Below are 20,360 nucleotides of genomic sequence, written 5' to 3' on the forward strand. Positions count from 1 at the left end.
TGTATTTTATTATAGATGTTTTAGATAATCACCTGTGATTTTCTTTCAAGATCTCATTTAATAACACCTAATTTGACCCGGTTTAACTTTGCAACGATGGCTGATTTAATACATTGCAAAAAAGTGGTTGTGCATTTGGGGGATTAACACATAAAACATGATTTATTAATAAGTATACTCTGGAGCTCCTATACTGTTCCCATGCCCACACATATAGTATTATCATAAAAATGTCTATTTATTACTCAAGTATTACTGAATAAAATGAACAGTTACTGTATAAGCAATAACGGTAACATGTTACAATAAGGTTGTATATTAGCACATTAATAAACATTTATTAATCTTCATGTTAATATCAGCATTTACATGTTAACATTATGCACAATGAACATAAACAATTGGCATTAACTAGCATTAACAAAGATTACTGAAAAACGATATTGCTAATTGTTATTGTAGTTCATGTTAGCAAATGCATTAACTAATGGTAATTACAACCGTTTCCGAAATAACCTTCCAAATCGTTTAGATAGTAAGTTCTGCTTGTTGATAGTTATTGCATACCATATAACTTTATTATGTAAAATGTCAACTAAATGTGTTAGCCACGATTTTAAATGTTTTATTATTGATAATAATTACAAAATAAGAACTGCTAATAAAATTATATTACACTAACTAAACTGTCTCGCTGATTTCTCTTGGTTCAGATGTCATACTGTCACAGTTCTTTAATACATAATCACTATGTTCTTTAAACTGTGAAAGTAATTGATGTTATACTAAAAACAGTGACATAAAAATAAGAGCCCTTCACTTTATCCTGTGACGGATCTAAACGCTGTCAAAAGAAAACATCATATTTTAAAAAGAACAAGTTAAACACCCCATAATCGTTGAGGGCATTTTTATACTACGGGGTGATGCTTTTATATGTATATTGTCAAGGATGTGTTTGGCCATCATCAAAGCAAAACTAACCACTATTCTGAATCACTCATGCAAGTTCTTTGAACTAGACAAGAAATGCATTTTGAACTTTAAAAGAAAATCTCTCCTTGCCAGAATGAATCAGAGCATACCTTCAGTCATAAATCTGTGTTAGTCGCTCAAGCAAGCAGATAATAGGCATAGGTTTCCAAACTTAAATAGACAGACGTGGATTGTCAATGGTCCCTGTGCAAACTCATAAAGATAGTAAAGTGTGGGAATCATTTAAATTTGTCACTGGACTGTAAAAGTGCTTTTCCAGCCTAGCAATTCAGTCCATAATTCAAAATACTTTATAGCAGTTGAGGTTATTATTTTCAGAGTGCACCTTTTAAAACAATGTATATGGTTTTAGTCAAATAATGATAAGTATAATGTCCTATTTATGTAAGCCTATGTAAGGTTATGTAATGTACATGCACGTAATATTCATTATAATATTTCATAGCCAATGCACTCTGCTCCAATTGCACCTAATGTGTTGTGAAGTTTGAATGACTTAAATAGACTCGCTTCAAACTGTTTTCTTGTGATTGACTGAATGATCACAGCAGTGAAAGCCATAAAATCATTTGATTTAATTGCATGAGCTGGGGATCACCAGAGGCTCTTGTAGATTTCCTACAGGGAAATTACACAGCTGGGAGCGTCTGACTCATAACGAACCACCAATTTTGGGGCAAACAGAGCAAGCCCAAAATCGCCGTTTTCATTGAGAAAGACAGGAGTCGGTTCGTTGAATTGTTTTGCTCTCTTAAACACGTGGAGGCGATAGTGGTTCTGCCACATCTAGCCGGAAAACGACTTGTTTACTGAGGCGTGATTGAGAATTTTCCACAGTTTTGACGCGCCCGTCGCGCGCATGGGCTGTTAATGGTTCTCATTATCATTTATGACTTTGTGCTTGTGCAACGCGATGTGTGAGAGGCAGTGAGTGACAGAGTTTGTAGAGGAAAGGTTTGGAAGAGTCAGTGTAAAGTTTACTGATTTAGTGAGGCTGCATCCGATACCATTGTTTTTTAAAGTTGGGTGCATTTATTAACGCGCCTGAGGAATCAAATGTTTTGTTTTTCATTGAAATTAACAGTGCAATATAAGAATGAAATACTTGTTTTTTCATTTACATACAACAATAGCTCTCTAAAGCATACGTGCACGTTTAATTATAGCGTGTAAGGTGAGCGAATTGAGTTGTATTTGGCGCGCAGCGCGTGGGAGGCATTGGCGAGAACCGTCTCAATTCCGCGCTGAAATGTTAAGGAGCGAATACGCGCACGACAGTTTTGACTGCGCTGATCTCTCGAGTTCAGTCGACGGTGCCGCAGAGGAACCTCTATCCAAAATAGACCCCATCCCCATTATCGACGAATAAAGCGGCGAATTGTTGTTTTCTCCAAAAGGATGCAATATTGACGGAAGCCCCTCAGAAGAGGCACGCGGACCTGTTCCACCAGCTCCACTGCAGAAAGCGCTCCAGACTCAAATATAAAAGAAAGAAAAAATCGAAGGGGTAAATCCGTTTGGATCGTTGAATTTCGACCGAACCATTGAACCTTTTTTCCCTTTCCTTTTTGGCGAATCGCTTCCAGGAATGGACACGGTGAACGCAAGGGCACCGATGGAATTACGCCGTTGAGAACGCTGAACTTGACGGATTTGTTTATAAAGAAAAAGCAAGGTTATACAATGAAGAGTGGGGACACGGCGTAAATCCTGGCAGGAATGTTGGGAATGTATGACAGGGATATCAGGTGAGTTGTTCTCTTTTGACTTTCGATAAAATATGGAAAATGTTGTTGTTATCATCATTACAAATGTGTGCTCACGCTCTCGTAGCCAAAGAAAATAAGTCGTTGGACCTTGACGTTGACTAAAGTGTCGGTTTAAATTTGTGACGGTTAAAATTATTTCAACCGCCTTGATGCGCAACACCTGCTGCGCGAACGAGCGCCCTACATAGAGACAAACCCAGCGCGCGTGAGGGGAATACCACACTAGCCGTGATTTAAACACGCCGGGTCTCTGGCACACCTGCGTATCACTTACTGTCTCCTCAAACCTGACTGATCATCCAAGACCCAGTTATTTAATGGTGTTGTCAGTCACTTATGAGATATTTGGTTCCGTGCGGGAGAACCGTTACGCGTCCTCGCGGATCAGTTTTGCCCGCGAGGCATACTCGCGGAGCCTGTTTGTGTGGCATTTTTCTCACAGACTACACAATTCGACAAGTTATGAAAAATACATTGAATGATCAGTTGTCACATTTATGTTAACCTGGTATATGGACCTTGGTTGACTTTCTTTCAGAACATTGCACACTTAAGCTCCTGTCAAGGTGTCTCACCGAAGGTCTGAAAATGCGCCCGGGCACGCGCCTTCTTCTCTGTCAGGAAATCTTCGTGGATCAAATTCACAAAACGTCGCTGGGTTTCGCAGATGGCACATTTCAACCTCGGCGAGTTTTCTTCACTGACACCTCGTGACACGCAAGGTAAGATACGTTAAAAATATTGAATGTTTAGTCATAGGTGCGAAGCGATTTAGGGACAATCCGACAGGGGGCGCCGTTGGTTCGCGGGTTCCGCCGAAATAAAGGGACTTGCAGATTTGGGTGCAGTCACGTTGTCCAAACACATTTTTGATGTTTTCCTCTTGCTTACAGGACCAGGCCTGAAATAGTCTTTCCTACATAGGATGATACATTTTTTAAAAGCTGAAATAATAAAAAACTGCCCCTTCTTTATGCACACATGCACAAACAGAGGCTCACATGCTGTGTATGCCTGTAAACAAACGATACGATTACCTTATTTTAAAGGCAAAATGTTATTCATTTGTGTATTTTCAGTATTGGGTCAACTCATTTTCACAACTCATCTTTCCATGAGGACGAATGCGTTGGTCAGTAAAAGTAATAATGGTGGGAAGAAGGACCTACAAGTAGTACAGGTGCTTATTTTGAGAGTACACTCAGAGTATAACAGCTGACCCTCCCAACCATCCACACACACAGTCAAAATCAGAAATCCACCCACAGCCTTCGCGCTCGCTTGCGAAGTGATCTCAGCGGTGATGTTGTGCTAACAGAGGGTCCGATCTGCGCTTGGCACTTTACGCTCTGGTTTTGAATTATGAAATATAGACAGTGACAGACCATCAAAACTGTGCTCTGTATACTTTTGGGCATATACTCGGATGCAACATCTAAACCTTGCTCGTACGAACACTCGTGACAAGACCTTTCTGACAGCATTGCTAAATTTTTGATGCATAAAAAAAGGCAAATTTTTCCTTGTGCTGAACTGTCGTTATATTGAACATTTGGCTGCCTTTCAACTGCATCCTGCAAGCTAAGGTTATAGTTATAGGTTGACCAATAATGTGCTTGAAAGCTTGATACACTGCAACAAATCATATAAAAGCAAGTAGAGGAGATGCAATAAAATTTGCAAATGCTAAGTGCTACCCCGGGTTGGGCTTAAGGGCATGGGATAGCTCTGCAAGTATGGCAATTATGGATGTTAGTACGTATACAAATAGAAAAAGTTGCAAGGGCAACCGTGCACTGTCTGTCTCTTGAAACTGTAACGTGGCCATCAAGGCACGTACTGCTTTTGGACCCTCACAAACAACCGATGCAACCATCAAGAATGCAATTAGGGTAATTATGTGATTGGTACTAATTAGTATGCTTCACAATACATCCAAATGTTTTAGTTGTCACAGCTAACCAATTTGGTGTCTGCCGTTATTGTTTGCCAACAACTGGCAACGCATCAGCATTGTCAAATGTTAAACAAAGCCATTGCTTCATAATGCAAATATTGCATTTTGGCAGGATTATGCAATAGACTAGTCTGTAATCATTTGCTTGTGTATTGTATTTTATATATAAACACTTTGCTTAACTAAATATGCAGACATCTTTATTGCTACTGATGCAAAATTGCAGGCATTTTTCAACTACTTATATGTATGTAAATGCATACTTTCATAATACATTTTATGTATTACTCCGGGGTAAAGATGGGTGTTTGGAAAGAATGTTTCTATTAGTAAGGATATTTATTAGGTTTTGTGATGAGCTGTATCTCTTTTTGAGGACTGGCGATATAAAATATTTGTACTCACAGCAGCTGATGGTAGCTCATTCTTATCGCATTTTTTAGTACTGAGAACCCAAATAAACTTTAAAAATTCAAGCAAGCCTGTGAGGTTTATTTCATTTCATTGATTTTTCTGTCATGATAAATACTGATAAATGACATACCCTCGGTAACTGATGCTATACAGCAATATAATATACACTATATACTTGTGAGTTCTGTTTTAGTCAGTGGTAACAGAGTTTGCATATATAAACAGCAGGATATTTGAATATAGTTAATATATCCCTTTATAAGTGTTGGGCTTTGGTGTTTGGTTTATACTGTATAGTCTTCAGAGTACTTTATCATCTTTGGTTGGTGGCTACAGGTCAGAACTGCTCTTGTCAAAAGCTTGTCGGTGAATGAAATAGAGGTGAAAATATGACTGATGACTGAATTTCAGGAATGAAAGACGTACTGTACTCAGTGACATTTCTAGAAAAGCGTTCAATAAAAGAGTGAATTTGACCTTGGTATCAAGAGCTTACATTTGATGGCAAAGGAATGCAACCATGGTTAAATTAGCAACAAACAAAATTTAAACTACTCCTTTTAAGTCCATACACTCTTAAAAAAATTGCTGTGTTATTTTCAATCCAGCTTTGAGTCACAAGGGGAAAAATGTAAAAAACAACAACAATAATGGGTTAAAACAACCCAGCAGTTTTGTATTATAAACAACCAAACATACTGTAGATTAAATTACAACCCAATAGGTTGGGTTCGTCCCTTTTTGACACAAGTTTGGGTTGAAAATAACCTAGCATTTTTTAAGAGCGTATATTGATGTGTTCAAGATTGTAGAAATCATTTGGTTTTATTATTGTGAAGTTACACAGGTGTGAAACAGTTAACCTTTGAAAAGTCTTCCTTATCTGACACATTCCCACTTCCAAAATCGCATTAAATGAAGTACCAGCTTGACCGTTAAAGGTGGGTTCATGCCATATTTTAAGATTTTAATGTGTAAAAACTGTTTATGCCCTGGAAATTTCATCTTATAGACTGGGAGTTTTCTGAGAGCTACCACATGACCACTGCAACCTCACGCAGAACCACTTCAAATGAGTTAATATGTTATTAGTTTTACCTTGCGCTGTCTGTGCAGTACCATCAAATTGTAATTTAATGTTGTAATTATGTATTTACAGCTTCCAACAATATTACTTCATGCAAATTAATTTTGTTTTTGTTACTGTTACTATAGAGTGTTTCATTTTACGCACACATGTAGTCGCAGTTACACACCTGGACTACAGTGAACTTCCAATGTGTATTTATTTATTGGTCTGGCAAGTGGGTAAACTGATCTCTAAAACAAATACATTGTTGAAAATAAAATGTTTTAGTTTGCTAAAGACAAGGGGAGAAGACAGCCAGGCAAGAATTCAAGGACCTTTAGCTGTATACATTAATTTTACAAAGTAAATTTGCTCAGTGTTATAGTTGATACGCATTAGATATGATATATGATTGAAGGTCATTTACTTGTCATTTTTCATTAGAAAAAACTACTGTAAAAGGACTTTGTGTGGAAGTTGTGTTTAGTTTACAAAGCTGTTAGTTTATGTTGTCACTGCTGAAACTGTCAATAGAAATGCATAATTCCCAGCCCGAGGGCTTCAAGTTGAGCATTACGTGTTATAATCTTGAAATAACGGTAATTACGATACGGCTTGAATGCAGCATTAAACAGTACTAAGAGTTTTTAACTCTTTCCCTGCTATTGACGGAGAAAAAGCTTCCCTGCCAGTGACGAGTATTTCCGGCTTTCCGCAATACCACTATTATCCACCAGGTGGCGGATACCTTATACAACTTCCACAACTTATAAAACTTAAAAAAGTATCGCACTAGGGCAAACAGCTGTATGTCCGTGTATGTTTTGAGGATCGCTCTGAATCTGATCTCTGTCAAAAGTCCTTCACAAAAATTTTATTATCTCAGCTTTTTGCTCAAAATTTTGTGTTTTTGAAGAAACCTACCCGTATTTGAGAGGTGATTACAAGAGAACTGATGGCAGAGGGTCTGTTCTTTTATTTGATATATTGTATGTTTATATATTTTAAGAACATGAAGAACATTTTCTGGAAGGCATTACACTTTTGTGAAAATCATGAAAAATGCTGCCTGGCAACCTTTTTAAAAAAACGCTGGCAGGAAAAGAGTTAATACTTTAGTTTGTGTTAATACAGTGTGCATACATTTTTGACATCCAGGATGTTTTCTCTGTCATCTGAATGTTCGTTCACTTATGATGTACTAACACAAAAATTATTTACTTTTGTTGAAGAAGTAGAAAACCAATAACCAACAGTGGTGGCTCATGACTGCTCATCCTAGTGGCGCAAATTCAAAATAAGTGTTCGGGGTGTCATGTGTGTTGCCTGTGTTTTCAAAATATGTGTTCTGCACATCGAGTGATCATTTGTGCATAACGTGTTTTGTCAAAATAAGTGCCTGCTGCACATGTGTCAAAACCGTTTATGATTAAAGAGACACTCGTATTAGAGACACAAATATTAAAACAACCAACTGGCGCATCCTTAAAGGTGCAGTGTGTAAATTTTAGCAGCATCTAGTGGTGAGGTTGCAAATTGCAATCAATGGCTTATGCTGCGTTCCAGGCAGGCTTTTAAACCCGTGAGTTACGACTTCAAAACCACGACTCACGACCCTATGCGTTCCAGGCAGCCTGTAACTCGTGTTTTTACAACCTTCTACCGGTGAAAGTGCACTGGAACGGCAGTCAAACCCGTGACTTCCCACCCGTGAACTCGTACTAGATCGATGTACTCCCAGTTCAGAGTCGTGAGTCGTGAATTTGAACTCGTGAGTTACGGGTTACCGGTTGCCTGGAACGCAGCATTAGTTCACTGCTCACCCCTCGCTTTCGAAACACATACAGAAGCTTATACTGCATTAGTTTTTACATATTACAAAAGCAATGTTTAATTTTAAAAGAGTTTTATTTAAAAAAATCTTTAATTTAAAATGACATATGGCTAAGTAGCTGCCAATGGACAAACACGTCATCGTCTGAGACAACTAAGTAAAAAAAATGTCCATTAAGGGCTTCTGTAAAAAAAATGGCGGCACAAAATGGCGACTTCCATGTAAGGGGACCCTCTTTGTATGTAGATAAAAAGGTCTTGTTCTAAGGTAATAAACACATAACGGTTCATTATAAAAGGTCTTTATACACCCCTGATTATATAGTTTTGTATATTTTTTTGCATTTCTGTCAAGAGATACTTCAAAAAATTACACACTGCACCTTTAAATGACTGATAAACAAAGCAGAAGTATCATAGCGACCAAAGCGCTCAGCTAAAAAAATCTGGCAAACACCCACAGTTGGCATCCACCTGGCGTTTTCAGCCGTGTTTAAACTCTTTGGTGTGCACGCCCCCTTACACTTGAAAAGGTCCGACTGATTGACAGTTTTCCAGCATATTTATTTTAATACCTTTTTGTATTTGATGTCTCCTTCGTGCTCTCACGAGATCATTCAATGCATATCCAAAAGTTTTGAACATCTGGTTATTTTTTCGCATTTTTGAGGTTTCAGATATGCCACTCATTTCGTTCAGTTTGTGGATCTTTTACCAAGCAGATGATTTAAATCAGCTATGTTAAATAAGAGAGACCTGCAAAATGTGCTCTTAAAAAGCACAATGGTTCAAACACAGCTACCTCCATAACGAAGACGACTTCGATCTCTTGAAATTGAACCATCTTTAAAGTGCTGACAAAAGCACACTTAAATTTAACCATGTGTAAGCTGTTCTTCACTCATGAAGTTATAATTCATTTTGGTTAGTGCATGGTTTCATCAATTATTACTTTAATTTAAAAGACAGTCACACTTGCCATCTGGAATCATCCAAGCATCAAATACAGCCCAGAATTTTGATAAACTATTGAAGAGTCCTATAGGCAGGACATTGAAATACAACTGCACTGATATATTGGTAAGATGGTAAGACGGTACATCAATGTTAATTGGTAATAAGTGAACCACTGTTCCATTAAACTATTTAGACTAATTGAAAAGTATTGACTGGTAATGATTGAGTACTAGTAGTTGCCATACCATCTTAACCTTTAAAGGCTCATCTTCCGGTTTCGCTTCCCATTTCTTTTCAGTCCACTCCCTAAATCTTTGTAAGCAAAGTAATGGGGTGATTGTAAATTATGTCAGTGGATTATTCGATTTAGTATAGTTTACTGCTCTGAGCCTGATTGGCTAAAATGCTTTTAATACATTGAGAGTGTTTGCATTTAGAGGTGTTGTGACCGGCTAAATATAGCTTGTTTTCAAATTTCCCATCCACACAGGGGTTGAAGCCAGGAATGATGGGAGCTGTAGTCTGGTTCATGGTCTTATTGGCTTTCCTGGGTTGGTCACAGGCTGCAGAGAAACCTCCATCCCTAAGTGTGGCTGTGATTCTGGGCCAGACCCCCACCGTATCCGAATCTGCCCTGCGTCCAGTTCGCGGTGTAGGTGCGCCGCTGGACGTGACCGTACTCAGTGTCCAGGTGAACCAGACGGACCCAGGAAGCATGCTTACTCACTTGTGTGAGCTCATGTCCCGTCAGAGACTGCACGGGTTGGTGTACGGAGACGGCACGGATCAGGAAGCCGTGGCGCAGATGCTGGACTTTGTTTCTTCTCAGACATCCATGCCCATACTGGGAATTCATGGCGGCTCTGCGATGACCATGGCGGAGAAGGTAAGACTGCATCCCTTGCTTGTTAAATTAGATGTGATAGGTTAGCCAAAAATGAAAATTCTGGCATCATTTACTCACCTTTACGTTGCATAAAACCTGTTTGGGTTTATTTATTCTGGTGAACACACAAGAATATATTTTGATAAATGATGGTAAGCACACAGTTGACATTACCCATTGATTTCCATATTAGGAAAAACAAACACTACCATCAACAATCAAAATATCTTTGTGTTCAAACTCATACAAGGTATAAAACAACATGAGGGTGAGTAAATGATGACCACATTTTCATTTTTTTTCATTAGTTTTGTTTAATTTCCCATCATCTTATTGTATTTTAAACTGGATTTAGCAGTGAAATAAACACAGAAACAGGCATGGTGTTATAAACAAACAAACCGCTTGGACCACCACAAAAACATTTATCACATCTCTTATATTTTCGACAAACAGAAAATGTGATATGAAACATTCGGTGCCATGTTTCGGGTTGTCCAGCTATGTGCCATTAAAATGACACACAATTCAGATACCTGGCAGATTTTCTTTATTACTGATGCCATCTGCATCAGACACAGCCTGTTGGGTTGCCAGTCTTTCTGTCACTGTCCCTCATCTATTTGTTTTGTGAAACGTTGGCAGGGAGCTGTGTGTGTGTGTGTGTGTAGTCACAGATGTGGGGGTGTGACAGAGTACCTGTGGCCGGATTACTGACAGACCTGTCGCTGAGAGTTCAGTGCAGAAGCCAGCAAACTTTATTATTGTGTGTTGAATCATCAGTTCTGTCTTTATTTTAAACGTGATGCTGCTGGTGTGTAGGGGAGAGCGGGGCAACGCTTTTTGGTTTTGGCTCAGTCATTCAAATTTTTTTTGAGTTTGATTAATTATATTTTTACACAAGCAACACACACATCTCTGCTACAAATGAATATTTGAAGTTTGTTTCTAGTACTTACCATTCTTGGACAATTACACCAAACATGACAGAAGTGCAAACGTTACAACTTACCCCATAGGTGGGGTTCATTGTAACAGGCGGGGGGTTAGTTGTAACACTTGCTAAAAATTAAGTTTGCAGGCAAAAATTTCAATACTATTTTGTCTATATATTTGAAGTGGATATTGTTTATATATTTGTCTATAGTAGACAGGTATCCACACTGTATTCATTCATCCAGCCCTTTTCTAACAATAGTTCAATTATAAATGGATACAAATGTCTAAATATGTCAGAAAAAGCAGCACAATTATGACAAAACATTTTTTTTTTATATATGACCCAGTCTGTAATAACCATACTACAGTTTTAAAATCAAATACTGAGATAATGATTTTAGCCATTCATTACATTATGATTTCAATTTTTGACATGACCTTATTCAATCAATATTAAAGATATGAAAAAAAATACATTTCACACACGATTTTTGATAAAAAAAGACACATTTATTTTGTTGGCAGCCAGCAATCATTCGTGTATAGCCTATTTAAAACAACGGCAAGAATTACGCTAACGTGAGCGATTTTCATATCGTAAGTGTAAAGGGGTTAGTTGTAACACAGCGTTACAATTAACCCCGCTGGGTCAAATTTTTTTTAAACCTAGCAAAAAAGTTGCTAAGAGCTGCAGACATATTTCAAAACGATGCTATGTTTTAATCCACAAGACACTGATTAATATGACATAATATTGGATTTGGTATCTTACACACCCAACTTAGAAACCGAAAAAACAAATGATGAAAAAATTTACTTACATGCCACCAAAACACTCGTTCATCAATAACTCTCTGGAAAAACATTATACATTTCCAATAATTTGCGGGAGATTGTCTTTTGGCAGCGTGAAAAACATACTGGAAAAACGAAACGCTCAACCTTGTGCAACAATGTAAACAGTCCATGTTACAACTAACCACGCATTAGTTTTTGCCACACCCATCCCTACTTAAAGGAATATTCCATATTCTTAAAAGAAAAATCCAGATAATTTACTCACCACCATGTCATCCAAAATGTTGATTTCTTTCTTTGTTCAGTCGAGAAGAAATTATGTTTTTTGAGGAAAACATTGCAGGATTTTTCTCATTTTAATGGACTTTAATAGAGCCCAACATTTAATACTTAACTCAACACGTAACAGTTTTTTTCAACGGAGTTTCAAAAGACTCTAAACGATCCCAAACGAGGCATAAGGGTCTTATCTAGCAAAACGATTGTCATTTTTGACAATAAAAATAACAAATATACACTTTTAAAGCACAACTTCTAGTCTAAATCCGGTCCAGCGCGACCTAACGTTAATGCGTAGTGACGTAGGGAGGTCACGTGTTACATATATAAAACGCACATTAGCGGACCATTGTAAACAATAAACTGACACAAAGACATTAATTAGTATCAGTTGACATACAACAACGTAGGAACGGTCCTCGTTCTCAACACTTGTAAACACTGGGGCGGAGTTTCGCGTTCGTCCTCTGTGACCTCTTGACGTCATGACGTATTGCGTGGGGTCACGTTGGCGCATCACGACCGGATTTAAACGAGAAGTTGTGCTTTAAAAGTGTATATTTGTTATTTTTATTGTCAAAAATGACAATCGTTTTGCTAGATAAGACCCTTATGCCTCGTTTGGGATCGTTTATAGTCCTTTGAAACTCAGTTGAAAAAAACTGTTAAGTGTTGAGTTAAGTATTAAATGTTGGGCTCTATTAAAGTCCATTAAAATGAGAAAAATCCTGCAATGTTTTCCTCAAAAAACATAATTTCTTCTCGACTGAACAAAGAAAGATATCAACATTTTGGATGACATGGTGGTGAGTAAATTATCTGGATTTTTCTTTTAAGAAAATGGAATATTCCTTTAATGTTAATTATGGTAACAAATAGTACATTTAACTAGTATGCTGTTTCTAAAGGGTTCATCCCCATAAACCGCCGAAACCTCTCAGGCGACCATGTCATCGCGTTGCATCATCTAGTTGAGTTCTCTTTAAAATACCTTTTCAAATACTGATGTGATTATTTTAAACTGTGATGTAATAACCTCAAAGTGCGTGGCTTGTGCTGTTCTGTCAAAGCACTTCATTAGGAGTGATTCTTGAAGATGAGCTTAAACCACAAATTGGTTTTGATGTGTTCATTCCCCAGCAACATGTTGAATTTGGTATGATTACTAGATTTGCTTAATTGTTGTGTTTATTTTTTTTTTGCAATCCAGAGTTTTGATAAATGCTTAGAATTCATACAATCTTGATTGTTTAATATTTCCTCTATTTTGACACACTATGCCCAGTGCTGCTGGAGAGCCTGTAGGGTAATAACTGAAAAGACTCTTATGGATGGAAATGGTGCAATGGGAGTCAAACACTGAGGCTGATGTGAATGAAACTCAAACATTAAGATCCCCCGCTAGCCGTTTCCCCTAACACATCTCATCCCATCTTTAAATCATGTCCCAGAATTGCTTTCGATCCTCAAGTTGATATAGGTATTTCTGTATTGGAAGTGCAATAATATTCCAGGCTGAGTGGATTTGCCGGTCTAAGTCCCTATTTTGAATGAGTTATTTAAAGGGGACATTTCATAAGACTTTTTTAAGATGTAAAATAAATCTTTGGTGTCCCCAGAGAACGTATATATGAAGTTTTATCTCAAAACACCCCACGGATCATTTATTATAGCATGTTAAAGTTGCCACTTTGTAGGTGCAAGCAAAAATGTGGCGTTTTGGGTGTGTCCTTTAAAATGCAAATGAGTTGATGAAATGCAAACACTGATTGCCATGATAGTCGTTTGTTGAAATTGAAACTCAATTGTGCTGTCAAATATCTTCTCTCTTTGTCTCTATCTATGCATTAAATGGCAGTGGCGTGGTTGCATAGTGCAGATTAAGTGGCAGTATTATTATAATAGGATCCCCTCTTGACATCACAAGGGGAGCCAAATTTCAATTACCAATTTTGTCACATGCTTGCAGAGATGGTTTACCAAAACAAAGTAAGTTGGTTGATCTTTTTCATATTTTCTAGGTTCATAGAAGTAGTGATAGACCAATATATCGGCCGATACATGGTTTCCGTGTTCACCGATTTTTTTTCCGGCATTATTTACAGACAAAGTGCTGGAAGCCGCAAACGATTGCAGGTCATGTGACTAAAAACAACCAACCTTTCCATGACAACATCGAAAGCCCGGCCTAACAGCTGATCTGAACAAAACGGGTTTTCATTTCTCATCTCTATGGGGCGGTTTCCCGGACAGGGATTAGACTAGTCCTAGACTAAAATAAATGTAAGAACTGTCCTAACTAATAACATCTCTTTTTAACAACATGCCATTTTTTTTACATAATTTTTATGATGTAAATTGAGTGAGCAAAAGCAGTATCGGGTCCAAATATCGGCTCAAGAAAATTGGCAGCCTGTATCGGTCATCGGCTAAGGCTGATGAAACAAAAGTTGGTATCGGCATCGGCACTGAAAAATCCATATCGGTCGATCCCTACATAGAAGCACTGGGGACCCAATTATAGCACTTAAACATGGAAAAAGTCAGATTTTCATGATATGTCCCATTTAATGTAAATGTAATGTACTTAAAGTGGAGAATGGGTTAAGCTCTCTCTCGCTGTCTGATGTACCTCTGTGTTTCTCATCCTGCTTTGTTCAAGTTCCACAGCATGTTCCTTTGCTGTACGCTCTGGGGGGGCTTGCGAGCGTGTTTTGAAAGTGTGTATGAGGGTCCTGGAGGATGCTTGCTTCTGCCGTGCACACAAATTTTCTCTTTTCACATTATAAAAAATGAACATGCAGGGACATGTCTTTTATGTTTCCCCCTGCCATATGGAAGGAAAGGGCAGAGAGCACTCACACTACCACGAACATGCGCCGAGGGGGCAGGACGGAATATTTGATGAACTTCTTTATGTGGTTTGCATGCTCAACTTCTGGAATGAGGTCTGGGAAAGTGTGGAAATGTGTTTAGGGTGCATATGAAGGAGGTGAGGGAAAATGAGAGCGATGGAGGGAAAGCCAAGACTGCACAGTTAAACACTAAAGCTGTTTTCTGCCCCATTGAAGCTGCTTTTATTCCGCCTGTATTAGAAAGGTGCATTATGGGAGGACAGAACAAAATAAAGGCACTGACATACATTAAATATTAACATGCACTCACACACTCGCATGCGCGGAAACGCTCACAAAGTCCCTTTCTTATCCGTCTCCCACACACCCTTAAATTTTCTTTTTGTTCATTGAACAATAGGCTGAGGTTTTCATTGGCAGATTAGATAAGATGATGTCACCAACTGTGCCTAATAATAGCTTATTAATACACTGCCATGGACCCAAAACCCATTTGAAGGGAGAGCAATCTATCTGACATGTTTATAAGACATTTGCTGATGTCACAGTAGGGTGATTCTCCCGAAATCTAGACTTAGAAGGTGTCCCGCATCAGAAGCCCTTGAAGCCAATTTTTTTTTTGCACATATAAGATTAAGGTCTGAACTTTATAACCATTATTTTTAGAGGATTTAGAAATATTTCCTATAGAATTATTTACATTTTTTAGACTATCATTATCAAAATTATCATTACCACAACATGATATTACATTAAATATATGCATTTACAAACTCATGTTTCGGTAATGAGAACTAAAAAGTTGCCTGGGTACTATGACAGACAAAATTTCAACTTTTATCCGGAGAGAAACAATAAGAACTGCTAAGCTGGTAGCCATCTTGAGTGTCACAGTCAATTATGTCCCTTCCAACTAATTTTTTTTTTTTAAATGTTAGTTCCTTAAAGGGCGTTTTGCAGGTAAAATTTTTCAACGAATTTGTGCAATTTGCTTGTTAATAATAAACATTTAAACTGTTATCCATTGTATTTTATGTTGTTGAGTATCACAAAACCCGAAAAAGTATGAAAAAGTACAGCGGTTTGCAATGATTCTCCTTTCCCCCACAACGCACTGTATGACGTCACGCTGGGGAGAGAATTTACCAAAGCAGCCTTGAGAGCATTGAGAATGACTATAGAAAGACGAGTAAAGTACAGTTCTGATAGCGCAGATTATTTACATAGATAGATAGATAGATAGATAGATAGATAGATAGATAGATAGATAGATAGACAGACAGACAGACAGACAGACAGACAGACAGACAGACAGACAGACAGATAGATAGATAGACAGATAGATAGACAGACAGATGGATAGGCTAGTATAGAGAGATAGGCAGACAGCCAGATAGCATAACGTTAGCATTTCTTCCTGTAGAAAGTAAACAAACAATTAACATACTCGTGCATGCTGGCTTGAGGGGATCCATGATCCTGCCTGAAGTGGGTGTAACTTTTATGCGATCTTCAGCACAAACGGTTTTGGCAGCATGTCTCTAATCCTGGAAGGTGAGTGAAGCACGTCACATCTGTTCGCGGGGACCAGCGACCCAAACGCACTCACTTACTTACAGCCAGTAGCGAAATGGCAATCGAGAGAGTCGGGACTTTCCCGGTGGGTCGATCTGATAATAGTTATACATTTCGAGTTAACAACACCGTCTGGCGGCGTGATGTGCGCCGGTTCCCGCAGCCCGCTGGTCAAAGTGCAGCCTCTCTGCTCAACAAAGTATATGAAAGTGCTCAACCTGTTCGGCAGGTCCAAACATGTGCAGGATTTATAAAAATACGGTGATCAATGAGCGGTTCCTCCTCAAATGGCATAGTCTGTCGTGATGTAAAAAGCCGCCGAACGCCTGTTTATTACAGTATGTATGCGGTCGGATCCGAGTGTGCTGCAGCTGCTGACTGCTGCGTATAAAATGATCGTGTGATTCGTTATAATCACATAAACAATATAACAAAGCATCCTTTTATTTCACAAAACAATATATTTGAGATATTATTTGATAGACTAGTAAGTGTGGATTAAGGATGTTTAAAAATCTCTAGCCTGGTGGTCAGGACATGAATGGATCAAATCAGCAGATTTGCGAAGTTTTATTTATCTCCACATATATCATAAATAATAATTAGCATGGTAACTTTGCAGTATAACACATTATATATTTCCTACGATGTATATATGATTTCCAAATTATATACGTAAGTATTAAACAGCAATAAATGTCTCATCTATCTCTATGGCTCTGGCTGAGTCTTTCTCCACTTCTACCCAACGTGACGTCATCGCAGAATTGCGTTAAAATAACCGTTAATACCAAAAACGTAAAAAAAGTGGTCTTTAAGACCATTTTTGAGACATTTTAAAAATTATACACATATCTTGAGTGATTTATGTACCCATTAATCGACAGTGGTGGTTAACCTGCAACACGCACTTTAAGAGCTTTAACAATGATTGAAAATTGTTGCGGAGGATGAGAAAATTGGTCTTGGACACATTTATATTCCTTATTATTGTCTCTTCATTTGCCAATGATCACCAAATACCACATGTTTCTTTACTGTAAAGGTTTATAGTATAACATGCACTGAAGCTTTTTATTTTTTCGATTTTTTATAAATATTTCCATGTCAAATAACCTAAATCCAGTCATGGACATGCGGTAATGAAAAATTTCCCCTTAAATGTGGAAAAACAACAAAATTGGTTTGTATGATGTCATTTGAAATCATGTGCAAAATAGTACATGAAGAGATGTTTGTAACTGTAAGCTTCTTATTTTGATAGCATTTACTTTTTTTATCAAAATGTTTCATGACACCTCATAAGTCTAATTTCACGAGAAGCACCCAGTAGTGACAGTTTGAGTATATCACCCATAGTAACCTACCTACTTAGTGCCCTGGCTCTGTGCTTGTCATATGTTTTCCAGAAGTAAAATACATGATTATATATTTTTTATGTTCAGGCATAAATTAAACATTGCGCCACAGCCCACGGGCCTTTTTTCTCGAAGAGGCCTTTAGCTGTGACCCTTTTTTTAACCAGTGACTCATTCGAAACACCCAAACAGCTTCATTACTTCATAGCGAATAAATCTGTCAGATTTTTTATTAATAAGAGACAGAGTTCACGTTGGGCGAGTGTTCGTTTTCTCACAATCCTGTAAATTCTGACAATTTTATACCCACACTTTTTGCTTGAGGGGTATAATGAGAAATAATAAACACTAACCCTAAGTGTCACCGATATTACTTCTATAGTCTTACCCAGCTGTGTGTTGTAAGCTTCTGCCTTATTTTTGTACTGCTTTCGCAATTTGAAATACAACTACAATAGACAAATAAACAACTGCGGTCTTGCAGTCTAGTAAGCCGATTTACCATGATTTAATGTACAAATCCTCACATCTTTTTCGCAATCTGTTTTTGCAGAGGCGTTATTTTTTACTTTATTTACTCCCCTTTCTTTACTGTGGGAATATTTAAATTGTAGTGTATGTAATGATGCATTATAATGTTTCCATTAACAGTCCAACACCTGTCAGTCAAGTAAACGAGCCATACAAATATAGCAGTGCTACAGTATCTACATACTTTGACCAGTAGAAAAATGTATAAATGAATAAAGATTTTGTTGTTTTTTTGCCAAAAACAGTCTATTATCACCTGTTGTGTTGACTATAAGCAGGCTTAATGACACATTAAAGTGATACTAAAAGCTAATTGGCTCGAAAGGTCACTGCTGATAATGATTGGTTATTTATGCAAAAGAAGGTAAATTTAATTTGACCTTCCTTTCGCTTGCCAATTTTACTGGCGCAGTTTGGGTGGAAGCAAACGACACGGCATGATTTAAATATCTATTTATTGGTTGGCCAGTTCACTAATAAGAAGGCTTTCAGCCTCCTAGTGTTCGCATTCATTTCGGAATGAGCCAGAATAAACTGTATGTGTGTAGTATATATTGAAGCAGGTGCCAAAATAATGTTACAGTGCCAGACCTAAGTTTCAGTGCAAGATTTAAAGGGGCATATGATGGGATTTCATGTTTTTTCTTTGTCTTTGGCCTGTTAAAAGCTGTTTGTACATAATGAAGATCCGTAAAATCGTAAAGAATCGATAAGTCTCAAAGGCTTTATTTACACTGCCTGTTTGAATGGATTCAATTCTGATTTTTCCCCCTCCAATGGCACAGGTTAGATATGACCCATGGATGTGTAAGCAAAAAATAAATAAACGCATAGATTCCGATTTCAGGCCTCATTCATATGTGGATATAAATCGGATAAGAATTGGATAGCATTTGCGCCCACAATGTAAGCGGACAGATCAGATATTATCATCTTAAGACGTTTTGTGCGTCATTAAAAATGCGACACTGGCAAATGACGTCAACTCAGGTGCACACCACCCGCGATCACATGACTCTTTTTAGCAGCGCAATGGAGGATGAAGGCCCCCCTAAGTGGAGTAATGTTGAAGTTTTGTTACAGAAATAGAGCTTTATAATCTTGTAACAGATATTGAATATGAGACGCATTTAAAAGATGATGTAAGCGGGTCTTCAAATAAAATCGGAAAACCAGCAACAAATCGGAATTGGGCATCAAGATTTGCAGTGTAAAGAGATATTCTTTTTAAAGGTGAAGGCTCATCCACGCCTTCCTAAAATGCCTCATCTAAACCCCCCTCCACACATATCTACATCACTATGTGGGAAGATTTCCATAGCACCACCCCAATGTATGCGCAAAGAAAAAAGGCATAACTTTTAGGGCTGTAACAATTAAATGCGCAAATGTGCGTTTTCTCAATTAATGAATGTTAATGAATTGTGGAGAAATCCCGGCACATCCCAAAGCCAGGGGGCGCTCTCGTGCAGAAACTCCCTTTGTGACACAGAAAAAGTAGCATTACGAACGCTATTCCAGGAAATGTCTAAAGGAATATTCATATCGCTGTTCTTTTTCAAATTGTTTCAGGTATTTTCATGATAATAAAGAATATTTTGAATGATTTCGTTTGACGAGTGTTGCTTTTTTAAATGCACGTTATAAACGACTCTGACTCAAAATGATTTTAGATTGATAAGGACTTCCTACTGACCAAATGCATGAAACACAGAATCACAGCCTTGCGATTCAGAATCTATTTTAGATCATTTTTAGAATCATTTTTAATGGGACACACGATTAATCGTAATAACTTGTATTTTCACTGTAGTTCTGTTGCCGTCGCTGCTGCAATGCTGTGGAGAAGCTGTGCTTTTGGAGCTGATATTCCAAATATGGTAATGGGCGTAACATTTCACACGCTTAAGATATTTAGCCAAAACAACGCACTGGATGGTCAATCAGAGCATGACGCACTTTACAGAGCGAACAGCTTTGTAAAAATCGCCGCATTTTAGAAAGGCAGGGCATAGAGGAGCAACAATTATGTACAGTATGTTGAAAATGTTTTTTAAAACTTAAACCAAATAAACACATTGGGCCCTTTTTTTACAATCTGAAACACAAGTGCGAAGCGCAAAGCGCAAGTGACTTTGTGGGCG

At 37.9% G+C, this 20,360-nt stretch overlaps 1 protein-coding gene across 3 annotated transcripts in view; it reads left to right on the forward strand.

Moving 5' to 3' along the window:
• Positions 1–1,820: 1,820 nt before the first annotated feature.
• The window catches only part of grin2ab (glutamate receptor, ionotropic, N-methyl D-aspartate 2A, b), a 132,792-nt gene continuing 114,252 nt past the window's right edge, over positions 1,821–20,360 (forward strand). For all 3 annotated transcript variants that reach the window (XR_010527692.2, XR_010527693.2, XM_065254267.2), the window contains exons 1-3: positions 1,821–2,744; positions 3,304–3,487; positions 9,486–9,881. Coding sequence is in view for 1 of the 3 variants with exons in the window: in XM_065254267.2 (XP_065110339.1) it covers positions 9,501–9,881 (381 nt within the window). In the remaining 2 variants the exon portion in view is untranslated. The remainder of the gene's footprint in view (positions 2,745–3,303; positions 3,488–9,485; positions 9,882–20,360) is intronic.

Source organism: Paramisgurnus dabryanus, chromosome 4 (genome assembly GCF_030506205.2).
Source record: "Paramisgurnus dabryanus chromosome 4, PD_genome_1.1, whole genome shotgun sequence".
Classification (NCBI taxonomy): Eukaryota; Metazoa; Chordata; class Actinopteri; order Cypriniformes; family Cobitidae; genus Paramisgurnus; species Paramisgurnus dabryanus.